The 17,323-nt window shown below is 35.3% G+C and overlaps 1 protein-coding gene across 1 annotated transcript; it reads right to left on the bottom strand.

The window, feature by feature from the left end:
* Nucleotides 1-2,782: 2,782 nt before the first annotated feature.
* Nucleotides 2,783-14,787, bottom strand: LOC143615677 (protein REDUCED CHLOROPLAST COVERAGE 3-like). Its single transcript, XM_077088748.1, has 22 exons — nt 14,467-14,787; nt 14,296-14,357; nt 14,105-14,197; nt 13,924-13,996; nt 11,929-12,243; nt 11,790-11,845; nt 10,709-10,840; nt 10,567-10,608; nt 9,950-10,471; nt 9,225-9,379; nt 8,663-9,122; nt 8,494-8,556; nt 7,371-7,790; nt 7,198-7,290; nt 6,455-6,556; nt 6,260-6,364; nt 6,018-6,151; nt 5,747-5,930; nt 5,032-5,163; nt 4,829-4,941; nt 4,647-4,725; nt 2,783-4,568 (listed from the first exon to the last, which is right to left on the bottom strand). The coding sequence occupies exons 1-22, from the start codon at nt 14,534-14,536 to the stop codon at nt 3,153-3,155; spliced, it is 4,821 nt and encodes a 1,606-aa protein (XP_076944863.1). The 5' UTR covers nt 14,537-14,787; the 3' UTR covers nt 2,783-3,152.
* Between the last annotated feature and the right edge of the window lie 2,536 nt (nt 14,788-17,323).

Below are 17,323 nucleotides of genomic sequence, written 5' to 3'. Positions count from 1 at the left end.
TTAGGGAAGGATTTAATGCATCCAAGCACACAATCCTCATCAACAACAAGAGGAGGCTCAGAAAGCAATGAAGCTGGCATAACCGGCGGGGGCAAATTGGGATGCTTAGCCACTAACGCTTTCAAAGTGTCATTGCCGAAAGGTGCAACCCCTGAAGAGCATAATACTTTAATGGCGGCAGTAAAATGCCCGTCCGCCACTTTTCGTAAACATTGTTTCACATTGGTGCATACCGCAACATCATCGTGCTTAGCGAGAGGCTCCCCATGACTCGATTTCACCCCTATAGGTGTGGCAAAAAGGGATAAAATAAGCGCATCAAAACCATCCTTAGCACCCCAACTTGCTAGTGCTTGTTGAATACTCTGACATTGCAAAGACTTTCTATTACCGGACCTGCGCTCCTGACGTTTAGAAGGTCTGAAAACACGCAGCGTGCACCGCGGTAACAAGAAAAGTTTCACCCATGCCTCAACAGAGTCTGGCATAGCAACCACCTTACCCAGAGCCGCAGTTAACGCTTGAGCAAATGCCATACGACAACTATGAGGGATGCTCTTAACAGTTGTGATAGGAAGAGAGAAGACGCGGTCAAGGAGAACCTCATCCACCACTATCCCTCCCAAGGGAGCAACATCCCTCACAACATGTGGTTTATCAATCCCCACAATAAACTCCTCCACAGCTCCAACACCCTCGTTGTACTTGGTGACTCCATCAGCATGATGACACGTCCGTTTAAGAGCATTTGGACGCATCAACGGACATAAATGAACATAAATAAATAAACATAAATGAACGAATGAAACATGCGTTCATGTTCGTTAACTTCCCACCGAACGATTCACGAGCAGTTCACCAATGCTCGGTTCGTTACAGGCCTATTAAAAAACCAAAAAAGTAAAACAATTTGTATATTTATTACCTTACAGAAGGTCTGGTTTTCGGAGTGAAGAGAGAAGTGAACGAGTTTCAGCTGTCGATAAACGTCGTTTAACATCATCGTCCGTTCCGCCCGTTCTTTAAACATTTCTTGTTTCATCAAGTTTGTTTCTTCTTCAAGATGTTTTAATCTTTTCTTAAGCTGCAAAATTTCATGAAACTGTTTTTTGCATTCAAGCTTCAACTTTACTTCATTTGTACACATCATTTCTGAATTTACTTCACCAGTACACATCATTCCTAAACTGTCTTCTAAGTATTTAAAGTTTAACCGAGTCCATTGAAGTGGCGGTTGGTAAACCGCAATGATTATGGTTTCAGAAATGGCACATGAGTTAGCAAGGGGAACTTTGATTTGGTTCGCATGCGAGTGGCTGTCGAAACCGGCAGCCATGTTTAATTTCAGAAAGATTTTACAAAGTTTGCAGGCAAACTTTGGCTGCATTAAGAGGGACCAAAGCTTGAGCATAAAGACAGAAACACAGTATGGCACAAAGAGCATAGGGATGTGTACACTGTACACATCAAATTCAGTCCAAAAACAAACAATATTACCATTTTTTTTTTCGGTGCGCATGCAACCGAAAAAAAAGTCTCAAACAAAAATTAATGGTTTGGTTTTATGTTTTTGTAAAAACTAAACTTACAGGTCGTTTTGGTTTTGCATGTAGTAAAAACTAAAAACCGAATTGAACTGAATATATAGATTTTAATTTTTTATTTAAATAAATTTATAACTTAGTAAATAAGTAACACAAATAAATTAGCCTAAATGTATAATATTAAGTTAGGCACTAATCAATAATATTGGGCCAATTTTTTTTCGGTCCAAAAATTTCAAGCTTAAATAGCAAAACCGAGAAACCGAAACTGGACGGAACTCAAAAACCAAAAAGACAAAACGGAACGATTTTAAAAAATTCATAAACTGGAGTTTTGGTTTCTGGTTTGGTTTTAGCCCAAAACCGACCCAAACTGAATTGTGCACTCTATTCTTAGGTCCGAGAAAATCGACAAACTTGGCATCTTTCTTTCAAATACAGGTTTTAGCTCATTTGATAAGATCTATTGCAACTGGATTAATAAAGGTGTGAAACTTACGTTTGGAAATGTTTGCTTTAGTATTAAAAGCTGACATGCAAATCACAATGATTGAATGACACCATCTTCATTCTTAAGCTATCTCTTTCAGGCATATCATTATTGCCTCACGTCACTGTCACGTAGGCAATGTAGTTTTAACTTGCTCATTCTTAATTAGTGAGTTGTGGGATAGCTTGGTGTGACTAATATTTAAAATACATGAACAAAAATAAAAAGTAAATAAATGTGTGTGTGTTTGCATATCATTGGTGAGTTTTGAAGTAGACCCCACCCACCAAAACGGATGGCACCGCCATGGAAATGGAGTTGAGGGGTTAAAATTGGATGGCGCCTGTTTTGAATGGGGACATGGCAAATAGCGCTTGTTTTGAGTTCCACAACGAATAGCCTTGAAGCATTACTCTCTCCTTTTAATCGATAAACACTTTATTGTTGCAAAGAGATAACCGACTCAAAAACTCATTACAATAATTATTATTGTCTTTCCATAGTCACCGACTTTTGAATACAGTACGAAATTACAAACATTATGTTTGTTAACATATTTGTTAGTTACTAGTAATACTAGCATTAACCATCAAACTATCAAATTTTAAAATTAAGTCTTGATGTTAATTCATTTACGTTCCTTGTTACCTTCGTTTAGAATATTAACGAACAAGCATAAATGAGCACGGAAACGTTCATTTCCTTAACGAACGAATATGAACAAACCCTTCACCGTTTCTGGTTAAATTAAAATTTACTTACAAACAAGACACGTTCGTGTTCTTCGGTTCTACAACATGCCTCTTGGAGATGGAATCCAATAAGAGCTAATAACATTGAAATAATCATACAAGATTTATTCATCCTATGTTTTACATAATAAATAGGTAAAAGCCAAACATTATTGTAAAGGCAAAAACCTCTGGCCTATGATTTCATTATTAGCCAAATACAAAACCTCTTACATAAGAGGAACTATGACAAATTGACATCAACAACCTCAGCAGCCTCTGCATTATGTCACCAAAAAAAACACCCATTCTTAAACTCAAACTCAACATTAATCAATCTTAATCTTAATCTTAATCTTAATCACCCGCGCTTAAAACCAATCCGTCTTAACGTACCGAAGCCGACACCACAGATTGTTGTTGATTATGATTATACAACCCGCTTACCCCACTCGCAAACTGTTGCTTATTTCGCCTTCTTTTCGTCACCATCACGAACCCTTCACCGTCTCCATTTTTATTGTTTTCGGGCTCGCTTCTTTCCTGCTGCCCTTCGTTTCCGTACAAAATCTTTACAATCGCGCTATCGTTCCCAACTGGTTCGGTTGACACGTCAACATACTCGGCCCTTGAGCCCGAGCCCGTCTCGGGCTCGGGCTCGGGTTCGGGCCGGGCCTCAGAGTTATCATGGACTGACTTCACAATAAAACTTAGTAAAATCTGTCTTGCGAGTTCCGCCTTCTCGGCATCTGAGCTCGTTTTTCTTAACCCGTCATCTTCGGTTTTCCCACTTGTTGCACCTTCCGAACCTTGCCAAGCCCGTTTCGGCACGAACTCGGGTGCGTGCGGATTCATGATTCTTGGGCTGTTACTGAACCCACTACCGGGTATTTGATACTTCAAAAACCCGTTTTTCATCCGAAACGATTGGGTCATCCGGTAGTATAAAGGAGACCTGGGCCCACACGGGACACGGGCTGCAATCGGTGGGAACCCGACCGGCTCGGCTAACATGCCTTGACTCGCGATAACATCGTACACGTTTGTCGCCAAAGGTTGACTCGGGCTGAACGGTTGAGCTGCAGCCGAAAGTTTGCTTTCGGATTTGTTAATTCTAGTTTCATTGTCTTCAACTTCTTCTGATGCTACTGGTTTCGATGCACTCTCGTGAACTATATCAACTTCTTTTATAACTTCATCTTCGGGTATTTTGTCATCTGCATCAACTTTGACTTTGACTTCCTCTAGGTCAACATTACAACCATTGACTTCATTTTTTACCTCTTCAACTTCCTCAACTTTTTCAAGTAACGGTTTTAATATCGTACCCGGTGGCGCCAATGCAACTGCTTTATACGACACAGATTTTGAAGCCATTGGTGAAACCTTAGGAGAGATTCTTGAAACTGACTTTGACTGCTTTGACTGAGTCAACTCAGTCGAACTCGATCTTGGTGTTGGTGTTATTACTTTCTGGCCTTTATTAGTTTTTTCAGAACCGTTAATGTGTAACCGGGCCAGCTCGGGTCGCCTTCGGTTAAACTTTTTGGGACCACCGGGTCCTGACCGCACCTTCGGGTTAGCTTCTTGCCATCCCTCGTCCGAGATTGTTTCTTGAACTTCTTCCGTGACTACTTTTTCGTGTTTAGTAGTGTTATGACTATTATACCCCTTCACCACCTTTTCGAGAACCACTTCTTTTTCATGGAATGTAGATTCTGATTTTGTTACGGTGGTTTCAACGGTGTTAACGTTCCGTGCATCGGTTGGTAGTTCATGAGACTTTTCACCAACTGGTGATGCCTAATAGTCGATTAATTTAAAAGGTTAAACTAAAGTATCGGCTTATTTATTACTTATTACGATATGATATTTAACTACCTTTGCACGGCGTTTCCTCTGTGAATCTCCGCCCTTGGAGTCCTGATCTGGACTTATGAAATCAAGAAGATCGGATACGCTGCAAGAATAAAGTTAAAATATGTTGGTCTATAATTTTATATAATTTGATAAAGTAAATTGGATATAACATATAGACATATATTCATATACCATATTAATACCTAAGGTGACCCTTGCTGGCAATAGATGCATCTGGTTTTGGAGTTCCGTTTCTCGCTGCTTCTTGTTGTTCCAAAGCTTTTGATTCAAAATATTCAAGCCATGCAGCAGCGTCCTGTGTTTAATGGGAATATAAGTCTTTATCGTGTAAATATTAAAGTAAAATATATAAATATTGTCGGGTAATTCATCGTGTTGTCCTCACCTGAGTACGAAGGTCCTCTAATCCTAATTTCGCTTGAAGAATTTGTAATGTCGTTTGCTCATGTTGCACACTTAGTGAATAAGCTTCCATCAGTGATAAAGCTATAGCTATTGCATGGTAACTAGCAGCAGTCTGTGATATTATAAGTCAATGCATTTAGTCAAACGCATTCCTAGTGTGTGTGGGTGTGTGACAGATTTATTTTGGACTTTGAGAATCATTTTGGACCACTAAAAAAAGCTCTAAAAAAATATTTAAAAAAATTATAAAACAAAAAAAAACAAAAACTTTAAAAAAGTAAAAAAAACCAAAATTCTGATATTTCATTCCGGTTTCATAAAAAAACTTCGTATTATACACATTGTATAATTTCATTTAATCTCTAGTTAGGTAATGTACACATATGCACATTATCATTTACCTTAAATGGTACATATGTGTATAAAAAACATGTATGTACATATTATACATATATGTCTAATTTAGCTAAACCGAGACGTTTTTTATTTATTTTTTTTTATGAAACCGGGATGATAAATAAGAATTTTGGTTTTTCTACTTTTTTTATTTTTGCGTTTTTTTTTTTTGTTTTATGATTTTTTTATTTTTGGGTTTTTTGTGGTCCAAAATGGTTCTCAAAGTTCTCAATTTCAAAATAGTTCTCACATGATCCCAATCCATATATATATATATATATATAGAGAGAGAGAGAGACCTGTATATGATCGGCTCCTAGTAATCTTTGGTTACATTTTAAGGCTTCATGAAGGTATCTGAGGGCAAAATGGACATTTCCCATCCCCTCTTCCATCATAGCAACATTAATATACGTTGCAGCCGTGTTAGGATGAGAGAGTCCGCATGTAAAATACAAAAGGTACAAAGCACGGTTCACGTATCTGTAAAATTATATTACAAAACACAAATGAGTAGAAAGCCAATAAAACCTTTTTAGTAAAATAAACAAATAAACGAGTTCTACTTACTTGAGTGCCAGTTCAATGTGCTGGAGCCGATAGTAAAAAACCGAAAGATCCCCGTAACTTTTCATTGTGTCAGGATGGTCAAGCCCAAGTTCTCTCTCGTTTATATCCAAAGCCCGTTGTTGATAATTGGTCGCCTGTGTAAAAATGTATATATTGAACAAAATCATTAAAAATTTAAGATTATACTTTATAACTTATAAGCTCTTAATTTCTTAAATGCCATCAAAGAACAAATGTGTCACCTGATTAAAGTCACCAGTGTGGTAAAGAACTACTGCAAGAAGACTGTACGCGCTAGCAGTGGTTCGGTGATAAGGACCACATACAGCTATCATCTTTGCAAGTGCCTTTAACATAACACGCACATGCGTTAGCGAATTCTTTTTTTTTTCAATAAATGAAACTTTTTTAATTTCTTTTCATGACACAAATGTTACCTTGGTTCCATAGTTAACTGCATCTTCTAATTTTCCCTTATCCAACGCAATCTTGGATGACTCCAGTAGTGTCCTCCCATCAGCAGATGAACACATTACATGCTGTTACATATATATATATATATAAACATTAGTACAATACTAAGGTTTTGTAGGGCTGTCAGTTTATGACACGGACCTGTTAACACGACACGACACGACACGGGTTTTAACAGGTTTGGGTTTGAGCTTAACAGGTTTCGTGTTTTAAACATGTCGACATGTTTAAGACATGTTAAAATTTGTGTCTTAACAGGTTAAAGACCTGTTGTGTAGATTTTTAATTTAAAATAAATAAATAAATATGCACTCCTAAAGTCCTAAACCTAAAGTCAAATTTAAATACGACATTTCACTAATGCCTGTTAGAACCCGCTGTTATATATTTAATGGATGTTGTGACTTGCTTCTATGATTTTTTGTTTCGAGTATGCTATCAATTTGTGGTTTTTTGTTTCACATATGTTATGGATTATGTATTAATTAAGAATTTTATGTTTGTTTTGATAATTTTTGTTTCATTACACATGTATTATTCATTGTATGTTTAAACAGGTCCCTTAACAGGTCTTAACATGTTAACCTGTTACTAAACAGGTTCGTGTTCGTGTTTGGAAAAAATGACACGATTAGTTATCGTGTCGTGTTTAGTACAACAGGTCATCGTGTCTTATCGTGTCGTGTCCGACATGTTTGAGAGATACCTTGCATACGGGAACCATGCTGATAATATCAGAACTCCTAAACGGATTTGGACTATCCATATCAAAGTCTCGTGCAACCAATTCTAATCCAACCTGGACGACGAGGCGGAAGTTATGAGCATATAAATTTTAACAAAGGCGAAAACAAATGGAAATGACGAAAAAAGCGGTACCTTGTGACACAATCCTCTGAGAACAGACAACTTCCGTAAGTGCAGGTATTCATCTTTTATCTTCCAATCATATCTTTTAGCTAGAAAAGATTGCAACCATTGTAACTTAAGACTTTGATCTTCAACAAATTCTTGACTTTTATTATCCGTTGTCCACGCCCCAAACAAGAAATTTAACGTTGAGACTATCGTTGCTGACAAGTCAGCAAAGTTTTCGACAGAAGCGATAACAGCTTCGAGTATATGCTTAAAAGCACGTGTGACCATTTCATGAATACATAAGGATCGTATATGTGGAAGTTTCTCAGCAAGCTCAACCACACGTCCCAATGAGCGCATTTGCAAGCCTCGTAAATGCATGAAATCAGTGAGTGTGCGCCCGTCGACTGGAGAAAGTTCGAGTGAGCCAAAGTCTGTTACCTAAAAAAAGACCAAATTTCTTAGTATGCCGAAATTACGATTAGGGGTGTGCTCCGAAAAAACAAAAAAAAAACAAATCGAAAAAACCAAACCGAATTAGAAACCGACGGTTCGGTTTTGAGTTTTATTAAAAACCGCAATATTGGTTTTGGTGTGGTTTTGTGAATAACCGAAAAAACCGAACCAAGCCGAACCGAAATAACCAAAAAAATTGAAAAAACGTAATAAAGGAACCGAACCGACCTATAACTATTTGTTTAATTCTTCATGTGATTAATAATGATAATAATAACAAATAATACTACTCTATTAAATGTGTATCGTTTATATTGAATTACTTTTTGGTTGAATCGTTTATGTTTAATCCACTTGAATATTTTTTTATATATTTAACGTTTGCTATTGATTTATGACATTTTATTTATAATTTTGAATGTAGGCATCTTTTTGAGCTCTTAGTACTCTATGCACAAATAAACAATATTTTATTAATCATTATTTTTTTTATAAAAAAATATTAAGCCCAATACAATATCTTGGGTCAAACTTTTTTGGCCCAAAATACGAGTAGAAAAACTGAAAAAAACCAAAAGTTTGGATTTCGGTTCGGTTTTAGCCCAAAACCGCACCGAACCGCACCATGCACACCCCTAATTACGATAATGCCCTTATGAATAAAACTCATTCTTTACACGAATAGTACCAGTTTAGGCAATGCAACTTCATCATAGTAACTGTGTGCCATCTCAATAAGCTCGTCTTTCGACTGTTACATAAAAAAAATAATTAGCCTTTCTAATCATTGTAAACACGTAAAGTCGTAAACTACATGCTTGTTAACTTTTTATAGAAAAGATTAATAATTAATAAACCTTCAAGTGAAGACCAGTTCCACTTTCTTTTAACCGTAAGAACGCTTCTTCCGAAACCAATGTCTTCAACTCGGAGTCAACGTTTGACTCTTGGCTATCCGGTTCTCCCATCGTGTTTTCTTGACTTAAACTGCTTTCTTCTGTATCGTCTGAGCATTCAACGTCGCTTTGCTTCTTCTCTCGCTTTTTCAGCATTTTAAACTGTTTGCCTAAACCTTTAACCACCGTTTCGGCTTTATTTTCATTTGTTTTTTCTGTGTTATCTTCTTGCTTTTGCAAATGCTGAACCCAACAAGAGCCCAGTTCCCATCTAATAGGCTGCACAGAATCTGTTGACTTTTCCAAGTTGGTCAAACTTTTGTTTATTACTCGTCTAACCTGACTCCTTAAAGATTCAAAATTTCCCTGATCAGATTCTGGTAACTCCACGTCTCTAACGTTCGGAAGTAGAGCTCTCAAGCTGTAACACCGATACGAAATATGACGAATTTAGAAAATCAGAATAAATAAAAGTTTTTGAATATGGTGAACTTATTTATTACAGGTTGATCATGCAACATACCTATTAATGTTAAGGGCATTGGCTCCACCTTCAGGTTGATCATCAATCATAATATCTTGTGACATGAACTTTGACTTTTTTATGTCACCAACAATCTTTACGGTTGCTGTATATCCACAATGTCTTACGAATACTGTACTCATCGAGTTAGTGTCCTGCAAAAGTTGACTGCATTTATTAGGGGTGTGCAAGAAACCGAAAAAAATGTAAAATCCAAACCGAAACAAAAACCGACGGTTTGGTTTTATGTAATTGTAAAAACCGCAATAACGGTTCGGTTTTGGTTTTACATGTAATAAAAACCGAATCGAACCAATTTTTGTTTTTTTATATTTTATATTAAGTAATTTATAAGAATTTAATAAATATGTAACTCCAATTTTTTTTTTATCAAATGTATAATAGTCTATTATTTTACAATTAAGAAAGTTATTTATACCTAAATTCATTATTTTTTGCCAACTTTTTTTTCGGCCTAAAATTTCAAAGCTCAAATGGCGAAAACCGAAAAAACCAAAACCGAACCGAAACCAAAACAAAAACCGAAGAAACCGAAACCAAACGGTTTCAAAAACTCCAAAAACCGAAGTTTTGGTTTTCGGTTTGGTTTTAGCCAAAAACCGCACCGAACCGCACCACGCACGCCCCTAGCATTTATTTAGATTTTTCTTTTAATTTTCTTACAGCAAAAGTCAACTGAATCAGATGGATCAATGCATACTTACATGGACAACTGCACTCTCATCTGCAGTTACTCCTTTAAGCAAATTCCTTAAAGCAATTTCCTCAGACGACATGCCAGCCGATCCAATCCCGATAACCTTAACTTCTGATTTCAAGCTTGCATCAGCTGCATCTCGCCTCACGGTAACAAGCAAGTCCCCCACGCGTTCCTCACACACGACCGATCCCGGACAACTGTTAGAATCTGCAACAGAATCTTTGACTTTGCGTATGGCTGCAACAGCTTTAAATATCGATACATCAACAAACAAACTATGAAGCAAGAACGCCTTTCGGTCACGAACGACCCTTTCTTCCTCGGTTTTGCATGGAAGGCTGGCTAATATCGCAAACTCTGTGGCCCATGCACGACGGTCATGTTGACCGTTTCGCCCTTGGCCTCCACCGTTCCCGCCCCAGTTCTCGTCTTCTGTTGGAAGTGTCTGGAAGTTTGATCCCGAGTCTAGAATCGTTGGTGGAACTAGCCAAGTGTTCGCCCGAAAACCATATGGAAGATTACCAAACTGATATATCATAATGCAAGTTTCTCACTAGTCATTACACTATTATAGTATTATGTCATCAACCAGTATAATGTTTATCAAGCATATAAGTTTACCTTATTATGTTCTACATACGCTTTCATCAATGATGCATATGCCTGCAAAAATACAACTTTACAGTTAATAACTTAATATTATGTTCGGCTGATTTCGATAATGCACACTTTTGGAAATGAACTAAGGAAATTATATACTGACATTAGCAAAAGCTTGGCTAAGCTGTTGAAGAAGATCCACTAGAGAATGGCTTTGCAAAAACTGCTTTCCCAAGGTGTAAAAGCCCTTTGTGGATGCAACTACTTGAAACACCTTCCCATTGCATATTTTAATCTGCATATCCAAATGATATCATCATCTGTCAAACTACTTTGAATAATAATATGAAAAAATAAACCTGATACTTGAGTCATGATCGCAATTTATCGCTACCTGTAAACGAACAAGTTCATTTCACTTTAAACGAACACGAGCATGTTCGTGTTCGTTTTTTAACTTTCAATGAAAACGAACAATTAACCGAACAGATGTTTGTGTTCATGTCCGCTCGTTTAAAAAACGAAGATGTTCATGTTTATTTTTTAACTTTTGACGAGCACGAACAGTTAATCGAACAAACACTAGTGGTCATGTCGTTTAAAAAATGAACGTGTTCGTGTACGTATTTTAACTTTCAACGAACACGAACAGTTAATCGAACAAATATTTACCTTCATGTTCGCCCGTTTAAAAAATGAACATGTTCATGTTCGTTCGTTAAAAATCTAAATCTAAACAAACAGTTCACAAACATAAACGAACATATTATGAACAAACGTAAACAAACACAAATGAACAAATATAAAACAAGTACATATTATAATATATAGCGTTTGGATCAAATACAAATTAAATTAACGTGTTAACTGTGCGAATCAAGTAGTGTAATTATATATACAACATAATCTAATTATTGTAATTACATCATAGTGTAATCACACTATGATGTAATTACACTAAACTATAAGTTGTATATATAATTGCACTACTTGGTTCGTACAGTTAGCACGTTAATTTAATTTGTATTTAATCCAAACACTATATATTATAATGTGTACTTAATGTTTTATATTTGTTCGTTTGTTGAACATTCATTTTTGTTTACATTTTTTTAATTTGTACATTAACTTTCCCCGTAACATATAATATACAATAATATTAAAACTAACGTCACGAACAAAGCATGTGTTCACGTTCATTTAATTAAACGAACATAAACGAACTTCAAGCCGAACAAACGAACCTGCATTTCGAAGTAATCGCCTTCCTGAGCATCCTGCCGATCAACTCGTTTCAACTCTAATAACCGAAACACAACAACTCAAATCAATTAAACATTTATATATGATATATAACTAAACATTTATATATATACGGCTTACGTAATATAGGCGGAGTTAAATTCGAAAACGAGAAGAACTCGTGAAAGTCGGATAGTTTCGGAACCGGTTGAATAGCTGCCATATCGAGATTCTCCGGTTCAGTCGGAGTTGTTGACTCCGGTTCAGATGAACCGCCGTTTTCAACGGTTTCTGGACCGTCAGATGGAGGAGACACCGGTCTAGCATTTTGAGATCGTGATTTTTTGGACCGTGATTCTCCGGCGGGTTTAGGCTTTGTGAACCGGGTTGTGCTGGCTATGATGTCTAATAGCCTCCGCACGTGCGACACCACGTGGGATTCGTCGGTGTAGACCTCTGCGAAAAAGTAACGTCAGTGGCAGTTTTGTAAATACTTAAACGAATCAAACTGGTAAAAAATTAAATTGGAATGAGAAATTAAAAACTGATGGTTTGATGTTGTGTTTTGTAAAAGATGGGCACGTGGTTCGGTCTTGGTTTTGGTTTTGCAAGTGATAAAAAACCGGAAATTACTATATTGAACCGAGGTTATAGATTTTTATTTGTTATTTTCTATTTTTAAGTAGTTTATAAAAAGTTAATAAATATCTCAAATATTAAAGTGTATTAACATCTATTAATCAATTAGTTATTAATTAACAAAATATTTTAGGCCCAAATTCAACGGTTTGTGTCAAAAATTTTTCCCAAAGTTTTCAAGCTAAAATGGCATAACTGGAAAAAAATAAAAAATCAAGCGGTTTTCAAAAATTCAAAATCCAAAGTATCGTGCTTGATTTTAGCTCAAAATCAATTGAAACCAAACCATACAAACTCCTAATATTCAATTTCTTTTCTAAAAATATACGAATCAAATCACTTTTTATAAATACAATTAGATATGTGAAATAAAATGTACATCTAAAATACAGCCTCTACTCAATAATTTTCATGTACAGTACAGATAATAAATAGTAGTAACATGTTTACCAGTTTTGGTATGCTCATATTGATTTTGAATAATCCATAAAAACAAAATACATTTAAGAATCATTTTAACTTAGTTAAATTCATAAAAAAACATAAAAACAAAATACAATTAAGAATCATTTTAACTTATTTAAATTCATAAAAAAATATTTAAAAAATGAATATTGTGGAGGTATAATTTAGGCCACAGAATGAGACTGGAAAAAGATGCTACTCATCATGCTACACAAAAGGACAAGTATACTTTTATGGAAATCTGATGAAAATAAAAATTGAATTAATAAGTACTCTTTTACTTAAAAAAATTATTAGCTACCAACTAACCACGTTTTCTTTTTCTAATTTCAAGTCTATTAATTTAGACTACAATTCAATAATTTTTTTAAAATATATTTTAATGCAAGTACGCGTGATTTTAGCTATATCATAAAACTTGCCTATATTTTCAAAGTATTATATTGTTTTTAATTTTTTATAGCCATGTGTTTTGAAAAACTAAAAAATATAACGGATTTTACTATTTTAGTATGCCAACATTTTTACCAAGGTTTTAAGTCTATAATTTAATTGATTAATATTTAAATTTATACAATTCATTGAAAAAGATGCCTTAGAGTACGGCATTGGCGTACATGATAATGTTGTCATCTTGACATCTTGCACTTGGGAACTTCGTTAAGTGTATAATACAACAAATAATAATAATTAAAAATAAATAAATAGTATTAAGTACATAATTGTGTTTAACGTTTTCTGTTTTAAACTAAAAAAGTTTTTAAAGTTGAATACTCCATTTCTTGGGTTTTTTAAATAAACTTTTAACAAGTTTAAAAAATGTTTTAAACAAAATAAGATTAAACAATAACTACGTTGTAACGATAACTTGTACGTAAATAGTACGTAAATACTAAATACGACAACAACAGTTTTCACCCGAGTATTTATACACAAATACATGTAACTATGTAAGTACACATGATTAAATCATGTTATTGGATGATTTATTGTTTGTAGTTTTGTAAAATATTGGTGGAAAAAACAACCTACCTTCAACCATCTTCAACAAAATTGGCTTCAAAGTAACCAAATCCAATTTGTCATTCAATTTTGCTCCTTTAACCTATTCAATTCCAACCATTTTCAATAATAATAATATTACAACACTATATTCATTGTTTCCTAATTAATTAACTTTAAAATAAATAACATAGCAAATTGATAATCTAACCTCATGGGAGAGTGAGTAGTTTGTAAGATGACATGTATCAACATGAACATCTAATAATTTCTTAACGTCGAGTATTTTATCGGTCGAAACACCCTGCATTTTCGTTACAAACAAAGTTAAATTCAAGCTATTATTGTTGCTCGTTTACATGTCTCTCTGTTGCAATTGGATAATAATTAATAAAATAATACCTTGAGTATAACTTGACTTTCATAAGGAGTAATGATTGTTATGTCAAGTACACCAGGAACAACTGCAAAGATATAAAGAACAAAACATGTTATGTTTTTTTGACAACTATAAGGTTTCGGAGAAGATAAGGAAACTAAGGAAATTAAAACCATGTAACAAGTGTACAAGACCTTTTTCTTCTTTCTTCTTCTTGTCAGATTTGGTTTTGTTGCCTTTGCCTTTGCTAGACCTTGGAGCCATGGATTATATAATAATAATGTTATTAATGAAGGAAATGAGGTTTTGAATTAATGGAAGATAGAAGAAGGCATTTGAGGAAGAAAAATAAATAAGTGAAGAATAGGTTGAAGTGTTGAGGATATATAAGGAAGAAGATAGGAGGAGGATAAGAGTGTGATGGGAGCTTAGCCTGTTTGTGATTTCTGTGGATTTTTGAAAATTTCCTGGCCTCTCCTTTGATACTCTCTCTCCATCTTTCCAAGATACATGTGATGGCCTTATATAAGAGCCTAATCTAAGTAATAATATTATTATTATAATAATAATAATAATTAATATTTTGTTTACCGGAGCGGTTAACTAAACAGACGTTTTACTTGTTTACTGGTCAGATTAATTGAACTGATTTTGAAATTTGTTTAACTTATGTATACCTTTTCTAAAACATAATATAGGAATAGTTTGATATTTTAATATTGATTTGCAATATTAACATATTGTGAATTTTGAAATAGAAAATTTATAATTTGTGTACGCGACCGGTTAACTAAACAATCATTTTACTGGTCAGACTGATTGAACCAATTTTGAAATTCGTTTAACTTATATATATAACTATTTTAAAAGATAATTTAGGAATACTCTGAAATTTTAATATTGATTTGCAACATTTAACATAATGTAAAATTTACAATAAAAAATGGAATGTTGAGCATGGGTGAGTAATAACCGAACCGAAAACCAACGAAGTTGAACCGAAATTAACCGAAAGCGAAATTAATTAAAATCGTTTATCGGTTATTTTTGTATTCTCGGTTAACCGAAATTAATCGAATCGAATCATTCATATTTTCATAAATTTCTAGCTTTTATACTTTCATTTAATGTATTTACACATTCATTTCATGTATTTCTAAGTAAAAATTTAGCCCAAATTCGATTTGGTCATTAACAGAAATTAACCTAACCGAAAACCAAATAAACCGAACCATATAATCAAAAGGCTAACGCTTAATTGATAGAGACTAATTACCAAACCATGCACACCCTTATCTTAGGTATTAAATGAGACGGTGGTTAAGAACTAAAAGTACAAAATAGTTTGAAGTTTTGTCTAACCAGTTTGATTGGAAACTGGCCTCAACCGGACCAATGTTGAACTTTAAATTGGATAAGCCATTTGTATGTCAACTTGCTTTCATGTTTAATTGTTTGTCGACTGATGTAATCTACAGAAGTCCATAATGCAACATACTTTAGTACGTGTTTCTCAAACATAACATACTTTCATAAATTGCACAATTAATACATCATAATTTTGTTTTTTGGCATGCTATAATAGTAAGTAGGAAAAACAAAAGTAGCTTACACATGGTGTAAGGAAAAAAATAAAATAACATTAAACTTGGTGTAATGTATTTATTACTAGAAACAAAATAATTTTAATTATTCAAGGAAATAATGATTACATATTCGTGGTGAGTCTTTCTATGTTTTTGGATTGTATTACACTATTACCTTTAAGGCTGAGGGGTGTGGGGCGCTAACTTGGGCGCGAGAGCCCTCCGCTCGCGCCTCGGGGCGCTAACCCCACACCACCGGGGCGCGAGCGGGGCGCGAGCGCGGAAATCCAGGCAGGCGTGAGCCTGGTCGCGGGAGAAGAGAGAGAAAGAGCCGTTGGGAAGTGAGAAATTAAAAAAAAATATTTTTTACCTAAATAATACCCCATTTCATCTATAAAATACCTCATTTCACCCATATCAATCACCACAACTTCAAAATAAAACCCAAAATCAACCCATCTTCCCAATTTTTTTTTTAAAAATAATGTCGTCGTACTCGTCTGATTCCGACTCCTCCGAAGAGGATGATTTGCTTCTTCATGTAGGGGGAGTTTTGACCGCAACCGTGGTCGATCTCTTGCAAAATCAAGCCCATCAACCTCGACTCCCGAGGGTTAGAGCACCACCTCGTGATCGTGATCGATCGGGTGCTAACGATACTTTGTTTAGGCATTATTTTAGCCCTCAACCGGTATATGGGGAGTCGGATTTTCGAACTCGTTTCCGAATGAGCAGACAATTGTTCATGCGTATAGCAAGTGATTTAGAGGCACGGTATCCCTTTTTTCAACAAAGGGAGGATGCTAGGGGTCTCCCCGGTTTTACCCCTCTTCAAAAATGCACGGCTGCTATCCGTCAATTAGCGTACGGCATCTCGTCGGACGCTTTGGATGAGTATTTACAGATGTCGAAAAGGGTTGCACGTGAATCCCTTCATTTTTTCTGCCAAGGTAAAAAACATTAATTTTACTTTTTATTAAATATTTATTACATTTTGTAATATATATTACACGTAGGAGTCATATCGACTTACGCTCGGAGATATCTGCGTAAACCTACAATGTATGACATCCAACGCATATATGAGGTGCACGCAGAAAAACATGGTTTTCCTGGGATGCTAGGTAGCATCGATTGTACGCATGTTGGATGGGCTATGTGTCCAACGGCCTGGCGAGGTCAGTTCCACCGTGGTGATCATGAAGGACCGACCCTTATACTTGAGGCGGCGGTGTCACAGGATCTTTGGTTTTGGCATGCTTTTTTTGGTGTTGCTGGGTCAAATAACGACCTTAATGTTATCGATCAGTCAAATTTGATCAACGACCTTATCGACGGGGTTGAACCACCTCAATCTTTTGTTGCAAATGGAGAACTCTTCAAGTACGGGTACTATCTGGTCGATGGTATTTACAACGAATGGCTTTGTTAGTTCAAGCTTTTACAGATCCAATCGTCGACAAAC

This window comes from Bidens hawaiensis, unplaced genomic scaffold (assembly GCF_021521415.1).
Source record: "Bidens hawaiensis isolate Kalapana, Puna unplaced genomic scaffold, B.hawaiensis_p1.1 tig00043820_1, whole genome shotgun sequence".
NCBI classification, from domain to species: Eukaryota; Viridiplantae; Streptophyta; class Magnoliopsida; order Asterales; family Asteraceae; genus Bidens; species Bidens hawaiensis.
This window is presented reverse-complemented; position numbering and strand designations above follow the sequence as displayed.

Coding starts and splice junctions, on each gene's coding strand:
- LOC143615677 (XM_077088748.1), bottom strand. CDS start 14,536: ATGGCTCCAAGGTCTAGCAAAGGCAAAGGCAACAAAACCAAATCTGAC. Junction 10,609..10,708: donor TTAGCCAAGCTTTTGCTAAT/GTCAGTATATAA, acceptor GTATTTTTGCAG/GCATATGCATCATTGATGAA. Junction 6,557..7,197: donor GCATGGTTCCCGTATGCAAG/GTATCTCTCAAA, acceptor TATATGTAACAG/CATGTAATGTGTTCATCTGC.